This window comes from Carcharhinus amblyrhynchos, chromosome 10, assembly GCF_965287045.1.
Source record: "Carcharhinus amblyrhynchos chromosome 10, sCarAmb.v2.hapA, whole genome shotgun sequence".
Taxonomy (NCBI): domain Eukaryota; kingdom Metazoa; phylum Chordata; class Chondrichthyes; order Carcharhiniformes; family Carcharhinidae; genus Carcharhinus; species Carcharhinus amblyrhynchos.
Window position 1 is genome coordinate 109,073,575 of NC_137333.1, and position 23,054 is coordinate 109,096,628.

General features: G+C 51.1%; 1 protein-coding gene across 1 annotated transcript in view; it reads right to left on the bottom strand.

The window, feature by feature from the left end:
* Positions 1-27: 27 nt before the first annotated feature.
* Positions 28-23,054, bottom strand: part of LOC145349279 (protocadherin-16-like) — a 330,993-nt gene continuing 307,966 nt past the window's right edge. Inside the window, exons 18-21 of the mRNA XM_080197793.1 lie at positions 22,637-22,767; positions 7,531-7,808; positions 3,902-4,043; positions 28-3,012 (exon numbers count right to left, since the gene is read on the bottom strand). Of these exons, the coding sequence (XP_080053919.1) occupies positions 416-3,012; positions 3,902-4,043; positions 7,531-7,808; positions 22,637-22,767 (3,148 nt within the window). The 3' untranslated portion in view covers positions 28-415. The remainder of the gene's footprint in view (positions 3,013-3,901; positions 4,044-7,530; positions 7,809-22,636; positions 22,768-23,054) is intronic.

Below are 23,054 nucleotides of genomic sequence, written 5' to 3' on the forward strand. Positions count from 1 at the left end.
ACTCCCAGGACAGGGACAGCACGGGGTTAGATACAGAGTAAAGCTCCCTCTACACTGTCCCCCTATCAAACACTCCCAGGACAGGTACAGCACGGGGTTAGATACAGAGTAAAGCTCCCTCTACCTTTTACAATAATCTATTTATGTTCCATCTTATTGTAACAGTTTGACCTTTTTCTACACAGGATTCAGAATCAGTTTTTGTCCAATCTCATGGGACTTGATGAATTAATGAATGGATTAAATTAATGCTGATGTTATTCTGTGGACCTGAGGCCAGGATTATGGGACAGGTTGCTGGTGAGTTGTTCTGTACAATGTCCCAGTGTTCAGATAGCTGCTCGCTGTGACATGGCCCAGTCTCTGCACCTGGTGAGAGTGAGTGGAGGCCATTGGCTGGTGAGTGAAGATGACACTATATCCGTAACTCTGGCTCCTCCGTGTTGTCTAAGGAATGCTCGGTGCTAATGATTGAGGTTGGAGGCCCTTGGGAAACGTCGAATGGGGAGACAGCAGGTGACCGAGCTGCCAGAGGTGAGAGTGAGGGCGAGAAGCTGGGAGACATGGCTGCAGATGTTATTGATGCTTCCCCGGCAATGGGGGATCGTGGCATTGCTGTCACATGACTGTGGGTGCGACCCACCGCCAATCGAGGAGGTACGGACATGGCGTTGGGGTGTGCCACAGAGGTGATGAGTGGAGGGGGATCAATACGAGGTTTGGGGTCCACCTTGGGTTTTGACTGGAAGGGTTTGCGAGGTGCACTCTCATCCTTTAGCCGGGCGATCTCCGTGAAGACACTAGCCAGTGGTTGGAACTGTGGGCACCAGTTAAGCAGATAATCCCAGTTGTAGCTGCCTCTTAGTTCCTCATCACTGGCAACGATGGCGGTCAGGGATCCTTGGGCTGATGGGCGGCCATCTTCAGCAAAGACATAGTCTTTGGTTTGAGAAACTGCCAGGCCCACCCCTGTTCCAATGTAGCCACCTCCATCGTCTCTGTACAGCTGCTGCTGCCCTGATATCAGGAGACCGCTGTTCTTTTTGTGTTTAAACCACTCCATCCCTGGGTCAGTGGAAATATCTGACATCTGGTCAGTATCTTGCTGGATGCCAGAGTCTGGGCCTCGGGTGGATACGTGTTCCTGCATCGAGGAGGTGATACTGCTCACACGTGGATACTCATTTATCATCCGAATTTCATCATCTTCTGCTGCCTCTGCTGACCCTCGGCCACTCGAGTGCGAGGGATCTATCGAGTCTCCTCTGGCGTACGGACCTCCCACCACTGTGGGCTCTGCAGAGTATCCTGGCAAGGTTTGGTGATAGATTCGGTCACTCACTGGCAAAGTGGCATCATCTGGTCCCAGCTTCTGTAAGGTGTTATCCTGAATGTTGTTGAGTTGAGAGCTGCTTTCTTCATGACTCTTTTTCCTCTTTGCTCGAACAATCACCAGAGCTAAACCAATGATGGCCAGAATCCCTCCAATCCCCAGAGATGCTGCCAGGGCAACAATCAGCAGCAAGTTGATCTCAGGGGCCAGTCCGAAGGAGGTTTGGGTGATGTCAATATTCGCCTGGGTGATTGTGGACCTGGACGTAGCCAATGGGCTTTTGGCTTGGATGTTAAGAGTCATTATCCGCGTTTCTCTCTTTGACCGCTTACTGTGGTCTCTCCGACTGTCCATCTTGAGAATGAGGTCACCTGTGGTTTTATTCACTTCAAAGAATTGTGATGGCGCCAACAGTGAGTACAGGACAATCCCGTCCAGACCTCCGTCCTCATCTGTGGCCAACACTTGCCCGATGCTCTGCCCCTTCTTCGCATTCTCCGGAACAACAAAGTTATACGTTGGGTTGACAAAGACGGGATCGTACTCATCCTCACCAGTGACCAGAACCTGGACAGTGGCAGTGGCTGAGGAATTCCCAGAATCCACTGCTTTCACCACAACTTGGAAAGAATTTAACTTCTCAAAGTCGAAGGAGAGTTTTGTACGAAGGGCTCCTGTGGATTGGTTAATATAAAAAATCTCTTTGTTTTTCCCGAGCCCTGGCTGCGAGATGGACTGGCTAATTATCGAGTATTGCAGTTTGCCAAATATTCCACAGTCAAAGTCGATGGCATGGATTTTAGCCACAAGTGAGTGAGCTGGGAGATTTTCCCGAATGTTGGCACTCAGTCTCTCCAATGGGAAGAAGGGGTGATTGTCATTCACGTCGCTAACCTCCACCGTTAACGGGACCAGGGCAAAGTTGGGATGAGAGCTCTGGCTGTCAGTCACCTGGATAATGAAAATGTGTTGATGTTGAATCTCTCGGTCCAGGGATTTCACCAGTTTCACCATTCCGGTCACCTCACTGACCACAAACTGCCCATCTTCATCGCCCGAGGTGATGGTGTATCGGAGCGCCGAGTGCTGGCCGGAATCTGCATCATGAGCGGCCACGCGGACAATCTCCGTTCCCACGGCAATGCTTTCACTCACTGTCACCTTGTACTGAGTACGGTTGAAAACTGGGGCGTTATCATTGACATCCTGGATGGTTACAATGGCAGACACAAGAGCGCTGCGCTGAGGAACCCCACGGTCTGATGCTGCTACCGTTAGATTGTATTCAGTAACAGTCTCAAAATCCAAAGCATCGAGGAGAACAATGGAACCCAACGTCCTGAACTGGCCGTCAATAAGACTGACTCTGCTCTCCACCTGGAATACATTGGCAGTATTTCCACTGACGATGGTATAATCCAGCCCACTGTTATCTTGGGAAATATCAGAATCGACGGCCTCCAGGGTGAGAATTGTGCTCCCAGGACGCAGATCCTCCTGAATATCGGCCATGTACACTCGCTGGCTAAATGCTGGTGAATGGTCATTAATGTCCAGAACCTGGATCTGAACAGTGGTGAGAGAGGAGAGAGAGGGAGAGCCTCGATCTCGCGCCTCAATGACCACATCCAGGGGATCAGACACTCTGAAATCCACTCCCCGCACAGTGAAGAGGGTTCCTGTAACAGAAGAAACAAGTGAGGGAGCAAACCAGCACTCACACTCACCCAATAACCCCCCATAACCCCCACTCGTCCCAATAAAACCCTCCATAACCCCCACTCATCCCAATAAACCCTCCATAACCCCCACTCATCCCAATAAACCCTCCATAACCCCCACACATCCCAATAAACCCTCCATAACCCCCACTCATCCCAATAAACCCTCCATAACCCCCACTCATCCCAATAAACCCTCCATAACACCCACTCATCCCAATAAACCCTCCATAACCCCCACTCATCCCAATAAACCCTCCATAACACCCACTCATCCCAATAAACACCCACAACACCCACTCAACCCAATAAACCCCCTCAACACCCACTCCTGCCCCCACTCATCCCATCTTCACCATCCATTCCCAGCACTTTATCCTTCCCATTGCCTCCACCCACGTTGAATGTGGAGAGGACGTTTCCACTTGTAGGAGAATCTAGAACTAAGGGGTCACTGTTTAAGACAGAAATGGGGAGAAATTTGTTCTGAAGGTTGAGAGTCTCTGGAACTCGCTTCCTCAAAAAACAAAGGAAGCAGAGTCTGGGTATTTTTCAGCCAAAGCTCGATAGAATCTCGATTAACAAGGGGGTGAAAGGTTATCAGGGTGAAAGATTATTGGGGTTGGCAGGAATGTGGGGCTGAGATTACAATCAGATCAGCCGTGATCTTATAGAATGGGATGGCAGGACTCAAGGGGCCGAGTGGCCTCCTCCTGCTCCTAATTTGTACATTAGTATCATCACCCAATCAGACACTCATTCTCATGCACGCACCCTCTAACTCTCACCCACCACCTCGCACTCACCCCCCCTCTCCTGCCCCATCCCTACCCTCAGGGTCACTGACCGTTGTGGGGGTCGATGGAAAATGCCCCGTTTGTTGGGGAGAGCACCCGGTACAGGATTTGTCCATTCTCTCCGGAATCTCGGTCAGTTGCTGTGACGGTAACAATGCTGCTGCTGGAACTCACAAACTCCGACACGGAAACCTGGAGAGAATCCCACAGAGTCAGTCCGATCACACCGGGTCAGTCCGACTCACACCGGGTCAGTCCGACTCACACCGGGTCAGTCCGACCCACACCGGGTCAGTCCGACTCACGCCGGGTCAGTCCGATCACACCGGGTCAGTCTGACTCACACCGGGTCAGTCCGATCACACCGGGTCAGTCCGATCACACCGGGTCAGTCCGACTCACACCGGGTCAGTCCGATCACACCGGGTCAGTCCGATCACACCGGGTCAGTCCGATCACACCGGGTCAGTCCGACTCACACCGGGTCAGTCCGATCACACCGGGTCAGTCCGATCACACCGGGTCAGTCCGATCACACCGGGTCAGTCCGACCCACACCGGGTCAGTCCGACCCACACCGGGTCAGTCCGACTCACACCGGGTCAGTCCGATCACACCGGGTCAGTCCGACTCACACCGGGTCAGTCCGACTCACACCGGGTCAGTCCGATCACACCGGGTCAGTCCGACTCACACCGGGTCAGTCCGATCACACCGGGTCAGTCCGACTCACACCGGGTCAGTCCGACCCACACCGGGTCAGTCCGATCACACCGGGTCAGTCCGATCACACCGGGTCAGTCCGATCACACCGGGTCAGTCCGACTCACACCGGGTCAGTCCGACTCACACCGGGTCAGTCCGATCACACCGGGTCAGTCCGATCACACCGGGTCAGTCCGACCCACACCGGGTCAGTCCGACCCACACCGGGTCAGTCCGACTCACACCGGGTCAGTCCGATCACACCGGGTCAGTCCGACTCACACCGGGTCAGTCCGATCACACCGGGTCAGTCCGACTCACACCGGGTCAGTCCGACTCACACCGGGTCAGTCCGATCACACCGGGTCAGTCCGACTCACGCCGGGTCAGTCCGACTCACGCCGGGTCAGTCCGATCACGCCGGGTCAGTCCGATCACACCGGGTCAGTCCGATCACACCGGGTCAGTCCGACTCACGCCGGGTCAGTCCGATCACGCCGGGTCAGTCCGATCACACCGGGTCAGTCCGACTCACACCGGGTCAGTCCGACTCACACCGGGTCAGTCCGATCACACCGGGTCAGTCCGACTCACACCGGGTCAGTCCGATCACACCGGGTCAGTCCGACTCACACCGGGTCAGTCCGATCACACCGGGTCAGTCCGATCACGCCGGGTCAGTCCGACTCACACCAGGTCAGTCCGATCACGCCGGGTCAGTCCGACTCACACCGGGTCAGTCCAACTCACACCGGGTCAGTCCGACTCACACCGGGTCAGTCCGACCCACACCGGGTCAGTCCGACTCACACCGGGTCAGTCCGACCCACACCGGGTCAGTCCGACCCACACCGGGTCAGTCCGACTCACACCGGGTCAGTCCGATCACACCGGGTCAGTCCGATCACACCGGGTCAGTCCGACTCACACCGGGTCAGTCCGATCACACCGGGTCAGTCCGACCCACACCGGGTCAGTCCGATCACACCGGGTCAGTCCGACTCACACCGGGTCAGTCCGATCACACCGGGTCAGTCCGACCCACACCGGGTCAGTCCGACCCACACCGGGTCAGTCCGATCACACCGGGTCAGTCCGATCACGCCGGGTCAGTCCGATCACGCCGGGTCAGTCCGACTCACACCGGGTCAGTCCGACTCACACCGGGTCAGTCCGATCACACCGGGTCAGTCCGACTCACACCGGGTCAGTCCGATCACACCGGGTCAGTCCGACTCACACCGGGTCAGTCCGATCACACCGGGTCAGTCCGATCACACCGGGTCAGTCCGACTCACACCGGGTCAGTCCGACTCACACCGGGTCAGTCCGATCACACCGGGTCAGTCCGATCACACCGGGTCAGTCCGACTCACACCGGGTCAGTCCGATCACACCGGGTCAGTCCGATCACACCGGGTCAGTCCGATCACACCGGGTCAGTCCGATCACACCGGGTCAGTCTGACTCACACCGGGTCAGTCTGATCACACCGGGTCAGTCCAACTCACACCGGGTCAGTCCAACTCACACCGGGGGGCGGGGGAGGGGGGTGGTTTTGGGGGGGTGGTGTGGGGGGGTTTTGAGCCGCTCTCGCCCCAAAACTGGAAAATCTTGTCCAAGGTCAATGGATCTTTGTGGGGTCCAACACCCCTCCCCCCCAACGCCACACCCACTGTATCCCCGCCACCCCCTCCCCCCCACCCACTACAATTCCCATAGTGAGTGGGATGGGAAAACTCCACCCTCATGTATTTCAATGTCAGCTCCTGTATGGTCCATATGTCTGTGTGTGTGTGTCTGTATGTCTCAGTGTGTGTGTGTGTGTGTGTGTCTCAGTGTGTGTGTGTCTGTGTGTGTGTGTGTCTCAGTGTGTGTGTGTGTGTCTGTATGTCTCAGTGTGTGTGTGTCTGTGTGTGTGTGTGTCTCAGTGTGTGTGTGTCTGTGTGTGTGTGTGTCTCAGTGTGTGTGAGTGAGTGTGTCGGTGTGTGTGTCTCAGTGTGTGTGTGTCTCAGTGTGTGTGTGTGTGAGTGTGTCTCAGTGTGTGTGTGTGAGAGAGTGTGTCTGTGTGTGTGTGTGTGTCTCAGTGTGTGTGTGTGTGAGTGAGTGTGTCTCAGTGTGTGTGTGTGTCTCAGTGTGTGTGTGTGTGAGTGAGTGTGTCTCAGTGTGTGTGTGTGAGAGAGTGTGTCTCAGTGTGTGTGTGTGTCTCAGTGTGTGTGTGTGTGAGTGAGTATGTCTCTGTGTGTGTCTCAGTGTGTGTGTGTCTGTGTGTGTGTGTGTCTCAGTGTGTGTGAGTGAGTGTGTCGGTGTGTGTGTCTCAGTGTGTGTGTGTGTCTCAGTGTGTGTGTGTGTGAGAGAGTGTGTCTCAGTGTGTGTGTGTGAGAGAGTGTGTCTCAGTGTGTGTGTGTGTCTCAGTGTGTGTGTGTGTGAGTGAGTGTGTCTCTGTGTGTGTGTGTGTCTCAGTGTGTGTGTGTGTGAGAGAGTGTGTCTCAGTGTGTGTGTGTGAGAGAGTGTGTCTCAGTGTGTGTGTGTGTCTCAGTGTGTGTGTGTGTGAGTGAGTATGTCTCTGTGTGTGTCTCAGTGTGTGTGTGTGTGTGTGTGTGTGTCTCAGTGTGTGTGAGTGTGAGAGAGTGTGTCTCAGTGTGTGTGTGTGTCTCAGTGTGTGTGTGTGTGAGAGAGTGTGTCTCAGTGTGTGTGTGTGTCTCAGTGTGTGTGTGTGTCTCAGTGTGTGTGTGTGTGTGAGTGAGTGTGTCTCAGTGTGTGTGTGAGAGAGTGTGTCTCAGTGTGTGTGTGTGTGTGAGTGAGTGTGTCTGTCTCAGTGTGTGTGTGTGTGAGAGAGTGTGTCTCAGTGTGTGTGTGTGTCTCAGTGTGTGTGTGTGTGAGTGAGTGTGTCTCAGTGTGTGTGTGAGTGAGTGTGTCTCTGTGTGTGTCTCAGTGTGTGTGTATGTGTGTCACTGTCATGGTTGCTCCTCACCTGATACAGGTCCTGTACAAAGACGGGTGGGTTATCGTTGACATCCTCCACTACGATGGTCAGATTGGCCTCAGTTCCGTGTTTCGAGTCAGATGTTTGGACTGTGAGCAGGTACCAGCTTCGTTCCTCAAAGTCTAACGAGTCTGACAGAGCAATGCTGCCTCGATAACGATTGATGCTGAACTTCTCACTTTCAGGCACTAAGCTGTAGGACAAGGCCGGCCCAGAATCCACGTCATTCCCTGTAACCTTGGTGATCTCAGAACCAATCAACGTATCTGTAGGCGAATAGAGAGAGCAGTGAGTCACAATGTCCATGGCTAGAACATAGAAAAACTACAGCACAAACAGGCCCTTCGGCCCACAAGTTGCGCCGATCATATCTCTACCTACTAGGCTTACCTATAACTCCCAATCCCATTAAATCCAGAAGTCTCTCAAAAGACCCCAGTGAGTTGGGTGGAGGGGTGACTGGTACAGTTAAAATGGCGGCGCGGGCTCTTTGGGCCGAAGGGCCTGTTTCCCGAGCTGTTTTTGTTCTTTGAGTTTGCCTCCACCACCACCGACGGCAGCCGATTCCACTCACTCACCACCCTCTGAGTGAAAAACTTACCCCTGACACCTCCTCTGTACCTACTCCCCAGCACCGTAAACCTGTGTCCTCTTGTGGCAACCATTTCAGCCCTGGGAAAAAGCCTCTGAGAATCCACCCGATCAATACCTCTCAACATCTTATAAACCTCTATCAGGTCACCCCTCATCCTTCGTCTCTCCAAGGAGAAGAGTCCCAGCTACCTCAACCTATCCTCATAAGGCATGCCACCCAATCCAGGCAACATCCTTGTAAATCTCCTCTGCACTCTTTCAATGGCTCCCACATCCTCCTTGTAGTGAGGTGACAAAGAACTGAGCACAGTACTCCAAGTGGGGTCTGACCAAAGTCCTATAAAGTTGCAGCATTACGTCCCGACTCCTAAACTCAATTCCTCAATTGATGAAGGCCAGGACACCATACGCTTTCTTAGCCACAGCTTCAACCTGCGCAGCTGCTTTGAGCTTCCTATGAACTCGGAGCCCAAGATCCTTCTGATCTTCCACACTGCCAAGAGTCCTACCATTAATATTATATTCTGCCATCCTATCAGACCTGCCAAAATGAACCACTTCACACTTATCTGTGTTGAAGTCCATCTGCCACTTCTCCGCCCAGTTTTGCATCCCATCAAATTCTCGCTGCAACTTCTGACATCCCTCCAGACTATCCACAACACCACCAACCTTCGTGTCATCAGCAAACTTACCAATCCATCCCTTCACTTCCTCATCCAGGTCATTAATGAAAATGACAAACAGCAAGGGTCCTAGAACAGATCCCTGGGGCACTCCACTGGTGACCGACCTCCATGCAGAATATGACCCATCTACAACCACTCTCTGCCTTCTGCAGGCAAGCCAGTTCTGAACCCACAAAGCAATGTCCCCTTGGATCCCATGCCCCCTCACTTTCTCAATAAGCCTTGCATGGGGCACCTTATCAAATGCCTTGCTGAAGTCCATATAAACCACATCTACTGCTCTTCCTTCATCAATGTGTTTAGACACATTCTCAAAAAATTCAATCAGGCTCGTAAGGCATGATCTGCCTTTGACAAAGCCGTGCTGACTATTCTTAATCATACTATACCTCTCCAAATGTTCATAAATCCTGCCTCTCAGGATCTTCTCCATCAACTTACCAACCACTGAGGTTAGACTCACTGGTCTATAATTTCCAGGGCTATCTCTACTCCCTTTCTTAAGAACATAAGAAATAGGAGCAGGAGTAGGCCATCTAGCCCTTCGAGCCTGCCCCGCCATTCAATAAGATCATGGCTGATCTGTCGTGGCTCAGTTCCACATTCCCGCCCTCTCCCCATAACCCTTAATCCCCTCGCTTATCAAAAACCCATCAACCTGCGTCTTAAAAATATTTAGCGAGGCAGCCTTCACCACTTCAACGGGCAGAGAATTCCAGAGATTCACCACCCTTTGAGTGAAGAAGTTCCTCCTCAACTCCGTTCTAAACCGCCCCCCCTTTAATTTGAGGCTGTGCCCCCTAGTCCTACTGTCCTTTCTGAGCGGGAAGAGTCTCTGCACCTCTATCCTATCCATCCCATTCATCATCTTATACGTCTCAATGAGATGTCCCCTCATTCTTCTAAACTCTAACGAGTACAAGCCCAGTTTATTCAGCCTTCTTGAGTAAAGGAACCACATCCACAATCCTCCAATCCTCTGGAACCTCTCCCGTCTCCATTGATGACGCAAAGATCATCGCCAGAGGCCCAGCAATCTCCTCCCTCGCCTCCCACAGTAGCCTGGGGTACATCCCATCCGGTCCCGGCGAGTTATCTATCTTGATGCTTTGCAAAAGTTCCAACACATCCTCTTTCTTAATATCTACATGCTCAAGCTTTTCAGTCACTGCAAACCTGCACTATAACCACCAAGATCCTTTTCCACTGTGAATACTGAAGTAAAGTATTCATTAAGTATCTCTGCTATTTCTACACGTTCCATACAAACTTTCCCACCGTCACACCTGATAGGTCGTATTCCTTCACATCTCATCCTGGCTGCTGATTCCTGGTCTGTGTCCGGGTCAGAACATAAGAAATAGGAGCAGGAGTCGGCCATCTAGCCCTTCGAGCCTGCCCCGCCATTCAATAAGATCATGGCTGATCTGAAGTGGCTCAGTTCCACTTTCCCGCTTTCTCCCCATAACCCTTAATTCCCTTGTCTATCAGAAACCTATCTACCTGTGACTTAAATATATTTAGCGAGGCAGCCTCCACCACTTCAACGGGCAGAGAATTCCAGAGATTCACCACCCTTTGAGTGAAGAAGTTCCTCCTCAACTCTGTTCTAGGGCGTGTCTAGGGCGGTGGATAGAGGAGAGCCGGTGGATGTGGTCTTTCTAGATTTTCAGAAGGCGTTTGACAAAGTACCTCACAAGAGGTTATTGCAGAAGGTAAGGGGGCATGGAGTTGGGGGTAGGGTGTTAGCGTGGATAGAGGATTGGTTGTCAAATAGGAGACAGAGAGTGGGGGTCAATGGGTGCTATTCGGATTGGCGGATGGTGACTAGTGGAGTGCCCCAGGGGTCGGTGCTGGGGCCTCAGCTATTTACCATTTATATAGATGATCTGGAGGAGGGAACCGAGTGTAGGGTGTTGAAATTTGCTGATGACACCAAGATTGGTGGAACGGCAAATTGTGCGGAGGGTGTGGAGAGTCTGCAGAAGGATCTAGATAGGCTGGGCGAATGGGCCAGGAACTGGCAAATGGAATTTAATGTTGGCAAGTGTGAGGTGGTCCACTTTGGTAGGAATAATGGTAGAAAGGACTATTACTTACATGGCGAAAAACTGCAGCATGCGACGGTGCAGAGGGACCTCGGGGTCCTTGTGCATGAGTCGCAAAAACCCAGCCTGCAGGTGCAGCAGGTGGTCAGGAAGGCGAATGGGATGCTGGCCTTCATAGCGAGGGGGATTGAATATAAAAGTAGGGAGGTCTTGCTGCAACTGTACAGGGCATTGGTGAGGCCGCAGCTGGAGCACTGTGTGCAGTTTTGGTCGCCGCACTTATGCAAGGATATTTTGGTCTTGGAGGGAGTGCAGAGGAGGTTTACCAGGCTGATACTGGAGTTGAGGGGTTTGAGCTATGAGGAGAGGCTGAATAAACTAGGCTTGTACTCATTAGAGTTTAGAAGAATGAGGGGAGATCTCATTGAGACATATAAGATGATGAATGGGATGGATAGGATAGAGGTGGAGAGACTCTTCCTGCTCAGAAAGGACAGTAGGACTAGGGGGCCTCAAGATAAAGGGGGGGCAGTTTAGAACGGAGTTGAGGAGGAACTTCTTCATTCAAAGGGTGGTGAATCTCTGGAATTCTCTGCCCGTTGAAGTGGTGGAGGCTGCCTCGCTAAATATATTTAAGTCACAGGTAGATAGGTTTCTGATAGACAGGGGAATTAAGGGTTATGGGGAGAGCGGGAAAGTGCAACTGAGCCACTTCAGATTAGCCATGATCTTATTGAATGGCGGGGCAGGCTCGAAGGGCTAGATGGCCTACACCTGCTCCTATTTCTTATGTTCTTATGTTCTAAACTGCGCCCCCCACTTATCTTGATGCTGTGTCCTCTAGTCCTGCTGTCCTTTCTGAGCGGGAAGAATCTCTCTACCTCTACCCTATCCATCCCTTTCATTGTCTTACACGTCTCTATAAGATCCCCCCTCATCCTTCTAAACTCCAATGAGTACAGACCCAGTCTATTTAGTCTCTCTTCATTGTCCAACCCTCTCATCTCCGGTATCAGCCTAGTGAACCTCCTCTGCACTCCCTCCAAGGCCAAAATATCCTTGCGCAAGTGCGGCAACCAAAACTGAGCAGCACCCAGCCTGTCCTGGACAGGGGCATATCAAACACAGTGGAATCTTGCTGCTACTTCACTGAACATCTTCAGGTGAACATTTATTAACTCAGCATTTTTCACACAACAATCTCCAGGTGTTAGCGATGGAAAGGTGGTAGGAATGGAGGGTCTTAATGACATTACTGTTACTAGAGAGGTGGTGCTCGACAGACTGGAGGGGCTGATTGTGGACAAGTCCCCAGGGCCGGATGGAATGCATCCGAGGGTTCTGAAAGAAATGGCGGAGGTGATAGTGGATGCCTTGGTGGTTATTTTCCAGACGTCGCTGGATTCCGGGGAAGTGCCGGAAGATTGGAAAACGGCTAATGTTACGCTGTTGTTTAAGAAGGGTGCCAGGCAAAAGGCGGGGAATTATAGGCCGGTTAGTTTAACGTCTGTGGTAGGTAAAATGTTAGAATCCGTCATTAAGGAGGAAATTGCGAGGCATCTTGAAGGGAATTGCTTGATAGAGCAGACGCAGCACGGTTTCGTTAAGGGGAAGTCGTGTCTGACAAATTTACTGGAGTTCTATGAGGATGTGTCTAGGGCAGTGGATAGAGGAGAGCCGGTGGATGTGGTCTTTCTTGATTTTCAGAAGGCGTTTGACAAGGTACCTCACAAGAGGTTATTGCAGAAGGTCAGGGGGACATGGAGTTGGGGGTAGGGTGTTAGCGTGGATAGAGGATTGGTTGTCAAATAGGAGGCAGAGAGTGGGGGTCAATGGGTGCTATTCGGATTGGCGGTTGGTGACTAGTGGGGTGCCCCAGGGGTCGGTGCTGGGGCCTCAGCTATTTACCATTTATATAGATGATCTGGAGGAGGGAACCGAGTGTAGGGTGTCGAAATTTGCTGATGACACCAAGATTGGGGGAAAGGCAAATTGTGCGGAGGGTGTGGAGAGTCTGCAGAAGGATCTAGATAGGCTGGGCGAATGGGCCAGGAAATGGCAAACGGAATTTAATGTTGGCAAGTGTGAGGTGGTCCACTTTGGTAGGAAGAATGGTAGGAAGGACTATTACTTATGTGGTGAAAAACTGCAGCAGGCGACGGTGCAGAGGGACCTCGGGGTCCTTGTGCATGAGTCGCAAAAACCCAGCTTGCAGGTGCAGCAGGTGGTCAGGAAGGCGAATGGGATGCTGGCCTTCATAGCGAGGGGGATTGAATATAAAAGTAGGGAGGTCTTGCTGCAGCTGTATAGGGCATTGGTGAGACCGCAGCTGGAGTACTGTGTGCAGTTTTGGTCGCCGCACTTACGCAAGGATATTTTGGCCCTGGAGGGAGTGCAGAGGAGGTTTACTAGGCTGATACCGGAGTTGAGGGGATTGAGCTATGAGGAGGGGCTGAATAAACTAGGCTTGTACTCGTTAGAGTTTAGAAGAATGAGGGGAGATCTCATTGAGACGTATAAGATGATGAATGGGATGGATAGGATAGAGGTGGAGAGACTCTTCCCGCTCAAAAAAGACAGTAGGACTAGGGGGCACAGCCTCAAGATAAAGGGGAGGCGGTTTAGAACGGAGTTGAGGAGGAACTTCTTCACTCAAAGGGTGGTGAATCTCTGGAATTCTCTGGCCGTTGAAGTGGTGGAGGCTGCCTCGCTAAATATTTTTAAGAAGCGGGTTGATGGGTTCTTGATAAGAGAGGGGATTAAGGGTTATGGGGAGAGGGCGGGAATGTGGAACTGAGCCACAACAGATCAGCCATGATCTTATTGAATGGCGGGGCAGGCTCGAAGGGCTGGATGGCCTACTCCTGCTCCTATTTCTTATGTTCAACGAGCATTCGAAAACCAAACAGCCAACAAGCAACATTAGCTAACCAATCAGTGCCTGAGGTGAGCTGCAGAGGTGTGGGAGAGAATTGCAGAGGTTCTGTGAGGAATTCCAACATGGATAAGAATTCAAAAATGAAGATGTTACTTGACTGGCAAGAAGTGTTGGTGATAATTTTACAAAATTCATTAGAATTGGGAAGTTTCCACCAGATTGGAAAGGAGCCAATCAGATCCCTCTATTTAAGGAGGAAGGGAGGCAGAAACCAGGCAGCTATTGGTCAGTTAGCTTGGGATCCGTCACGGGGAAGGTGCAAGGACCAATCATTAACAAGGTTAAACTGGGCAAGTGGTGAGGGAACCAACAAGAGGGAAAAACATACAAGACCTCATCCTACCTGTCACACACGAGTCTCTCCATGACAGTATCAGGAGGAGAGTCTTTGGGGAGACAAAGTCCCACCTTCACGTTGAGAATACCCTCCATCATGTTGTGTGTCACAATCACCGTGTTAAATGGGACAGACATCGAACCGATCTAACAACTCCAGACTGGGCGTCCAGGAGGTGCTGTGGGCCATCAACAGCAGTGGAATTGTACTCAGCACAGTCTGTAACCTCACCTTTTTGAGAAGGTGACCAAAGAGGTGGATGGGGGTAAGGCAGTTGACGTGGTATACATGGATTTTAGTAAGGCGTTCGATAAGGTTCACCATGGTAGGCTTCTGCAGAAAATGCAGATGTATGGGATTGTGGGTAATCTAGGAAGTTGGATCAGGAATTGGCTATCAGATAGGAGACAGAGGGTGGTGGTGGATGGTAAATATTCATCATGGAGTGCAGTTACGAGTGGTGTGCCTCAGGGATCTGTTTTGGGGCCACTGTTGTTTGTAATTTTTATTAATGATCTGGATGAGGGTATAGTTGGGTGGATTAGTAAATTTGCTGATGACACCAAAGTTGGAGGTGTGGTAGATTGTGAGGAAGGGTGTCATAGTCTGCAGGGAGACTTAGATAGGTTGCAGAGCTGGGCCGAGAGGTGGCGGATGGAATTTAATGCGGAGAAGTGTGAGGTAATTCACTTTGGTAGGAGCAACAGATGTGTCGAGTATAGGGCTAACGGGAGGACTTTGAATAGTGTGGATGAACAGAGGGATCTAGGTGTGTGTGTACATAGATCCCTGAAAGTTGGGAATCAAGTAGATAAGGTTGTCAAGAAGGCGTACGGTGTCTTGGCGTTTATTGGTAGGGGGATTGAATTTAGGAGTCGCAGTGTAATGTTGCAACTGTACACTACTCTAGTGCGGCCGCACTTGGAGTATTGTGTGCAGTTCTGGTCCCCGCATTACAAGAAGGATGTGGAGGCGTTGGAGAGGGTGCAGAGGAGGTTTACCAGGATGTTGCCTGGTATGGTGGGGAGGTCCTATGAGGAGAGACTGAGGGATCTAGGGTTGTTTTCGTTGGAAAGAAGGCGGCTAAGAGGGGATCTTATTGAAACATATAAGATGATTAGAGGTTTAGATAGGGTGGATAGTGATAGCCTTTTTCCTCGGATGGAGAAAGCTAGCACGAGGGGGCATGGCTTTAAATTAAGGGGGGGTAGCTACAGGACGGATGTCAGGGGTAGGTTCTTTACCCAGCGGGTGGTGAGGGATTGGAATGCCCTGCCTGCTGCAGTTGTAAATGCGTCTAGTTTGGGGGCGTTTAAGAGATCTCTGGATAGGTTTATGGACGAAAAGGGATTGGTATAGGCTAGTGGGTCATTGTTTTTGTAACTGGTCGGCGCAACATCGTGGGCCGAAGGGCCTGTTCTGCGCTGTAATGTTCTATGTTCTATGTTCATGGCCCGGTATATCCCCCACTCAACCATTACCATCAAACCAGGGCATCAACCCTGGTTCAATGAAGAGTGCAGGAGGGCTTGCTGGGAGCAGCACCAGGAATATTTAAAAATGAATTTCCAACACAGGACTCTGCATACCAAACGGAAAAAACAGCAATCCCACAACCAACAGATCAGATCTAAGCTCTGCAGTCCTTCCATATCCAGCTGTACAAACTAGAAACAAAGAACAAAGAAAAGTACAGCACAGGAACAGGCCCTTCGGCCCTCCAAGCCTGTGCCAATCATGATGCCCTAAATAAACTAAACTAACCCTTCTGCCCTTACTGGACTGTATCTCTCTATTTCTTCCCTACTCATGTACCCATCCAGGTGCCTCTTGCTGCTAATGTCCCAGTTTTCACTCACTCATACAAACACAAACCCTGCCTTCCTCACTTACACATTCACTTTTATATGCACACATAAATTACCATACACACTCACATATTTTCACTCACTCACATTCACTCACTCAGTCACTCACACCAAGGCTTTCACTCCCCTCGTCTAAGCCTGTGATATGAATTGAGGCCCCAGCCTGGTTCTCTGCGGAACTACTCACCACACCCTGCTAATCAGAAAAATATCCATTTATACGTACTCTCTGCCAGCCAGACAGTTTCCAATCCAGTCTAATATCTTTCCCACTGTTCCATGAGCTTTTATTTTCCACAATAACCTTTGATGTGGTGCCTTATCAAATGCCTTCTGGAAATCCAAGTACATAACATCTACGGGTTCCCCTTTATCCATGGCATGTGTTATTCCTCCAAAGAACCGCAGTAACTTGGTTCAATAGGATGTCCCTTAGTTCAGGCATCATGGTCGGTGCGGACATGGAGGGGCCGAAGGGCCTGTTCCTGTGCTGTAATTTTCTTTGTTCTTTGTGTGAATGCATGTGTGTAGAGTTTGTGTCTAAACGTGAATGTGTTGTGTTGAGAATGAGAGATTGGAGAGACAAAAGGGAAAATTATAGACCTGACATCAGGGGCCTGATTTTACCAAAACTTTGTTGGGTCTTTAACGCGATCTGTACCCGAATTCGAGCAGATCGCGGTTTTACCGACACCTGATTTGGGTGCAGATCCGGTCTGTACCCAAATCGGGCAGCTCGATGATTTAATAGCATCCTCGGGGGGGGGGGGGCGAGAGGGCTGGTCATTGTCTGGTAGGGGGGGGGGGGGGGGCCTGATTGCTCACTGATGGCAGGTGGGAGGGGGGGGGATCTCTGGTGGGGGGGATCTGGAGGGGATGGTGGGCAGAGGTGTCCCCACTGCCATTTTGCGAGCGACCCTCCTCCCCACCTGGAGGAACGAATCCCCCTCCTCCCGAAGTGGACATGTGGCCAATCGCCCGCAGAGTGGCAGCGGACCCCCTGACTCCCCCCCCAACAGCGAGTGATCGGGCCTCCCCTCCCCCACCCCCACCACCGGACAACAATCAGCCCCCACCCACCCCGAGAATGATCTGTGTCGGGTGGGGGGAGCCGCTCTCTCTGCTTTTTCCCTCTTTCCCGATCCGGACACGCTGCTCCGGATCTGCTCCGATCGTTCCGGCAGTGCTAAGCCCCACCCACAGCACAAATCGGAATGGAGCCAGCAAAAAACGTACGGGCGCGCTGGAACGGGGATTCCGGGCTCGGATCTGTATTACACCCGGATCCAACCCTCAGACTCCAAATGGTAAAATCGGGTCCCTGTCGTCAGGAAGGTACTAGCGATGATTGTAAGAGACGTGATAACAGAATATCTGATTTTGATTTATTGTCACCTGTATTAACACAGTAAAAAGTATTGTTTCTTGCACGCTATACCGACAAAGCATACTGTTCATAGAGAAGGAAAGGAGAGGGTGCAGAATGTAGTGTTACAGTCACAGCGAGGGTATAGAGAAAGATCAACTTAATGTAAGGTAGGTCCATTCAAAAGTCTGACAGCAGCAGGGAATCATTAACAGGATTGGACAAATCAACTGGAGTTTTCTGAGGATGTAACAGGGAGAATAGACACGGGAGAACTAGTGGATGTGGTGTATTTGGGCTTTCAGAAGAACATAAGAACATAAGAAATAGGAGCAGGAGTAGGCCATCTAGCCCTTCGAGCCTGCCCCGCCATTCAATAAGATCATGGCTGATCTGTCGTGGCTCAGTTCCACATTCCCGCCCTCTCCCCATAACCCTTAATCCCCTCTCTTATCAAAAACCCATCAACCCGCGTCTTAAATATATTTAGCGAGGCAGCCTCCACCACTTCAACGGGCAGAGAATTCCAGAGATTCACCACCCTTTGAGTGAAGAAGTTCCTCCTCAACTCCGTTCTAAACCGTCCCCCCTTTATCTTGAGGCTGTGCCCCCTAGTCCTACTGTCTTTTTTGAGCGGGAAGAGTCTCTCCACCTCTATCCTATCCATCCCATTCATCATCTTATACGTCTCAATGAGATCTCCCCTCATTCTTCTAAACTCTAACGAGTACAAGCCTAGTTTATTCAGCCTCTCCTCATAGCTCAACCCCCTCAACTCCGGCATCAGCCTAGTAAACCTCCTCTGCACTCCCTCCAAGGCCAAAATATCCTTGCGTAAGTGCGGCGACCAAAATTGCACACAGTACTCCAGCTGCGGCCTCACCAATGCCCTGTACAGCTGCAGCAAGACCTCCCTACTTTTATATTCAATCCCCCTCGCTATGAAGGCCAGCATCCCATTCGCCTTCCTGACCACCTGCTGCACCTGCAAGCTGGGTTTTTGCGACTCATGCACAAGGACCCCCAAGTCCCTCTGCACCGTCGCCTGCTGCAGTTTTTCGCCACATAAGTAATAGTCCTTCCTACCATTATTCCTACCAAAGTGGACCACCTCACACTTGCCAACATTAAATTCCATTTGCCAGTTCCTGGCCCATTCGCCCAGCCTATCTAGATCCTTCTGCAGACTCTCCACACCCTCCGCACAATTTGCCGTTCCACCAATCTTGGTGTCATCAGCAAATTTCGACACCATACTCTCTGTTCCCTCCTCCAGATCATCTATATAAATGGTAAATAGCTGAGGCCCCAGCACCGACCCCTGGGGCACTCCACTAGTCACCAACCGCCAATCCGAATAGCACCCATTGACCCCCACTCTCTGCCTCCTATTTGACAACCAGTCCTCTATCCAAGCTAACACCCTACCCCCAACTCCATGCCCCCTGACCTTCTGCAATAACCTCTTGTGAGGTACCTTGTCAAACGCCTTCTGAAAATCAAGAAAGACCACATCCACCGGCTCTCCTCTGTCCACCGCCCTAGACACATCCTCATAGAACTCCAGTAAATTTGTCAGACACGACTTCCCCTTAACGAAACCGTGCTGCGTCTGCTCTATCAAGCAGTTCCCCTCAAGATGCCTCGCTATTTCCTCCTTGATGACGGATTCTAACATTTTACCTACAACAGACGTTAAACTAACCGGCCTATAATTCCCCGCCTTTTGCCTGCCACCCTTCTTAAACAACGGCGTAACATTAGCCGTTTTCCAATCTTCCGGCACTTCCCCAGAATCCAGCGACGTCTGGAAAATAACCACCAAGGCATCCACTATCACCTCCGCCATTTCTTTCAGAACCCTCGGATGCATTCCATCCGGCCCTGGGGACTTGTCCACAATCAGCCCCTCCAGTCTGTCGAGCACCGCCTCTCTAGTAACAGTAATGTCATTAAGACCCTCCAGTCCTACCACCTTTCCATCGCTAACACCCGGCAAATTATTCACGTCCTCCTCCGTGAAGACAGAAACAAAAAAGTTATTCAAGACCTTAGCCATATCCCCATCCCCTACCACTAAGTCCCCCTTCTCATCCTCTAAAGGACCAACATTCACCCTAGCCAGCCTCTTCCTTTTTATATATTTATAAAAACTCTTGCTATTCTTTTTTATATTAAGCGCTAGCCCAGCTTCATAGTTTCTCCTACCCTTCTTTATCAACTTCTTTGTCAATCTTTGTTGACATTTAAACCTCTCCCAATCCTCTTCTCGCCCACTACTCTTAGCTACTCTAAACGCCTCCGCTTTTAATTTAACACTTTCCTTCACCTCCTTCGTTATCTACGGTCCTTTTTGACCATCGGAATAAATTTCTGCTGAGCACCAAGAAAGATCTCCTTAAAGATCCTCCACTGCTCCTCAGCAGACCTACCTTCCAACGCGCTCCCCCAGTCCACATTCGCCAATTCTTCTCTCATCCTACCATACTCCCCTCTGTTCAAACAAAGTACGCGTGTCCGGGAACCCACTTTCTCCTCCTCCATCTGCACCAGAAACTCCACCATACAATGATCACTCTCTCCAAGAGGATCCTTCACCGCAAGGTCCCTAATTCTACCCGCCTCATTACATAGCACCAGATCCAAGATAGCTCGCTCCCTCGTCGGCTCCAACACACACTGTTCAAGGAAACTATCCCGGCAGCATTCCAAGAACTCTTCCTCAAGCCCACCGCGTCCAACATGGGTCAACCAATCAATATGTAGATTGAAATCCCCCATAATTACGGCCGTCCCATTCCTGCACGCCGCACTTATTTGCGCGTTAACAGCCCGCCCCACCTCCAGATCATTATTGGGGGGCCTATAGACGACACCCACCAGCGTCTTCCTCCCTTTGCTGTTCCTAATCTCCACCCACAATGATTCCACTTTCTGCTCTTTGGCTCCGATATCATCCCTTGCTACCACCCTGATGCTATCCTTAATCAGCAGAGCTACGCCCCCCACATTTCCCTCCTGCCTATCCTTCCTAAACACTTGATACCCCTGGACATTCAGCTCCCAGTCCCTGTCACCTTGCAGCCACGTCTCTGTAATGGCCACCAGATCGTATCCATTTGTGCTGATCTGTGCCATCAGCTCATCCACTTTATTCCGAATGCTTCGTGCATTCAGATAAAGCGCTTTCATCCCAGCCTTCACCTGGACCCTATTTGCCAGAACACCACCAACCATACTCACGCCCCCTACTCCCTTTATTATTGGGACATCCTCGGCCTCTTCCCTTACCTGTACCCTCTCCTTAACTTTAGACCTCGTAACGTCACCGACCCTCGCACCCTCCCCCCCCCAATTAGTTTAAAGCCCTGTCTACATTCCTATTTACACGATTCACCAGGACTCTGGTCCCAGCACGGTTCAGACCAACCCCATCCCACCTGAACAGGTCCCACCTACCCCACCTAGCCCAGGCTTTTGGTAATGTCCCTCATAAGAGGTCAGTGGGTAAAATTGAAGCCCAGGGAATAGGGGGTAATGTACTGGCATGGATCAACAAATGGGGAATAGAGAATGGGAATAAATGGGTCTTGTTCTGAGTGCTGGGCATTTTTAAATAGTGGGATTACATTCGCCACCCTCCAATCTGCAGGAACTGCTCCAGAGTCTATCGAATTTTGGAAGATGTCCAACAATACATCCTATATTTCCAGGGCTGCTTCCTTTAATAATCTGGGATGTAGATTATCAGATCCTGGGGGTTTGTCAGCCTTTAAGAACTCAGTCTAGAACACCCTGTTCTCTGGGTGGTTCCTCAATGTATTTGTATAAAAAAAAACCACCGCATATGCTCCAGAAATTCCTCCTCCACTGAACCACTGCTAGTTTGTTTGTCCAATTTGAATCTTGTAGTGATTTTTGTTCTTCATATGTGCGAACATACAAGAGAGAAATAGTTTGTGTTTGAGTATATGTGTGTATGCGTGTGTGTTTGTGCGTGTGTGTGGTATGTGTGTGCATGTGTATGTGCGTGTGTGCATATGTGTGCGTGTGTGTGCATGAGTATGGGTGTGTGCATGTGTGTGTGTATATACACGTGTATGTGAGAGTGTGTGTATGTGAGTATGTATGTGTGTGTGTGTGTGTATGTGTGTATGTGTGTGAGTGAGCATGTGTGTGTGAGAATTTGTGTGTGTGCGTGCGTGTGTGCGAGTGAGTGTGTGTCTGTGTGTGCGTGTGAGAATGTGTGTGTGTGTGTGTGTGTGTGAGAGTGTGAGTGTGTGTGTGTGAGTGAGTGCGTGTGTGCGTGCGAGAGTGTGAGTGTGAGTGTGCGTGTGAGTGTGTGAGTGTGCGTGTGAGTGTGTGAGTGTGCGTGTGTGCGAGTGTGAGTGTGCGTGTGAGTGTGCGAGTGAGTGTGCGTGTGAGTGTGCGTGTGTGTGAGTGTGCGTTTGTGAGTGTGAGTGTGCGTGTGTGCGTGCGAGTGTGCGTGTGAGTGTGCGAGTGTGAGTGTGTGAGTGTGTGAGTGTGAGTGTGCGTGTGTGAGTGTGTGAGTGTGAGTGTGTGAGTGTGTGAGTGTGAGTGTGCGTGTGTGAGTGTGTGAGTGTGCGTGTGTGAGTGTGCGTGTGTGAGTGTGTGAGTGTGAGTGTGCGTTTGTGAGTGTGAGTGTGCGTGTGTGCGAGTGTGCGTGCGAGTGTGCGTGTGAGTGTGTGAGTGTGAGTGTGCGTGTGAGTGTGAGTGTGCGTGTGTGAGTGTGTGAGTGTGTGAGTGCGCGTGTGTGAGTGTGAGTGTGCGTGTGCGTTTGTGAGTGTGAGTGTGCGTGTGTGCGAGCGAGTGTGCGTGTGAGTGTGCGTGTGAGTGTGTGAGTGTGCGTGTGAGTGTGCGTGTGAGTGTGCGAGTGTGTGAGTGTGAGTGTGCGTGTGTGAGTGTGAGTGTGCGTGTGTGAGTGTGTGAGTGTGCGTGTGTGAGTGTGAGTGTGCGTGTGCGTTTGTGAGTGTGAGTGTGCGTGTGTGCGTGCGAGTGTGCGTGTGTGAGTGTGTGAGTGTGCGTGTGTGAGTGTGAGTGTGCGTGTGCGTTTGTGAGTGTGAGTGTGCGTGTGTGCGAGTGTGCGTGCGAGTGTGCGTGTGAGTGTGTGAGTGTGAGTGTGCGTGTGCGTGTGAGTGTGCGTGTGAGTGTGTGTGCGAGTGTGCGTGTGAGTGTGTGTGTGTGAGTGTGAGTGTGCGCGAGTGTGCGTGTGAGTGTGCGAGTGGTCACTCACTCTCGGGGACGCGAACCACACGGGGCAGTGGGATGGTTGGGCTGTTGTCATTTAGATCCAGGATGATGACGGTGAGGGTGGCCGTACCCACCAGCCTCGGTGTCCCTCTGTCTGTCGCGGTCAAACGCAGCCTGAAATCACATCAGCAGAAATTAATGCAAAAAGTGGCCAGTTTCAAATCATCACAAATATCAGTAACGGCAGATCGAGTTAGCGTCCAGAATCGTGAGAATGCAATCAGCACAGATTGTAAAGGGGAAGTTTTCCTGCACCATTCGGATGTAATTTCTATGGAGAGAGGAGAGTCGGTAACGGTGATGCATTAGATATCATTTATCCAGATTCTCAAATCATCCTGGTGCCCAGAATACACCAATCAGCAGCTTCAGACAATGTGGTGTCTGGGGATGGGACAGAC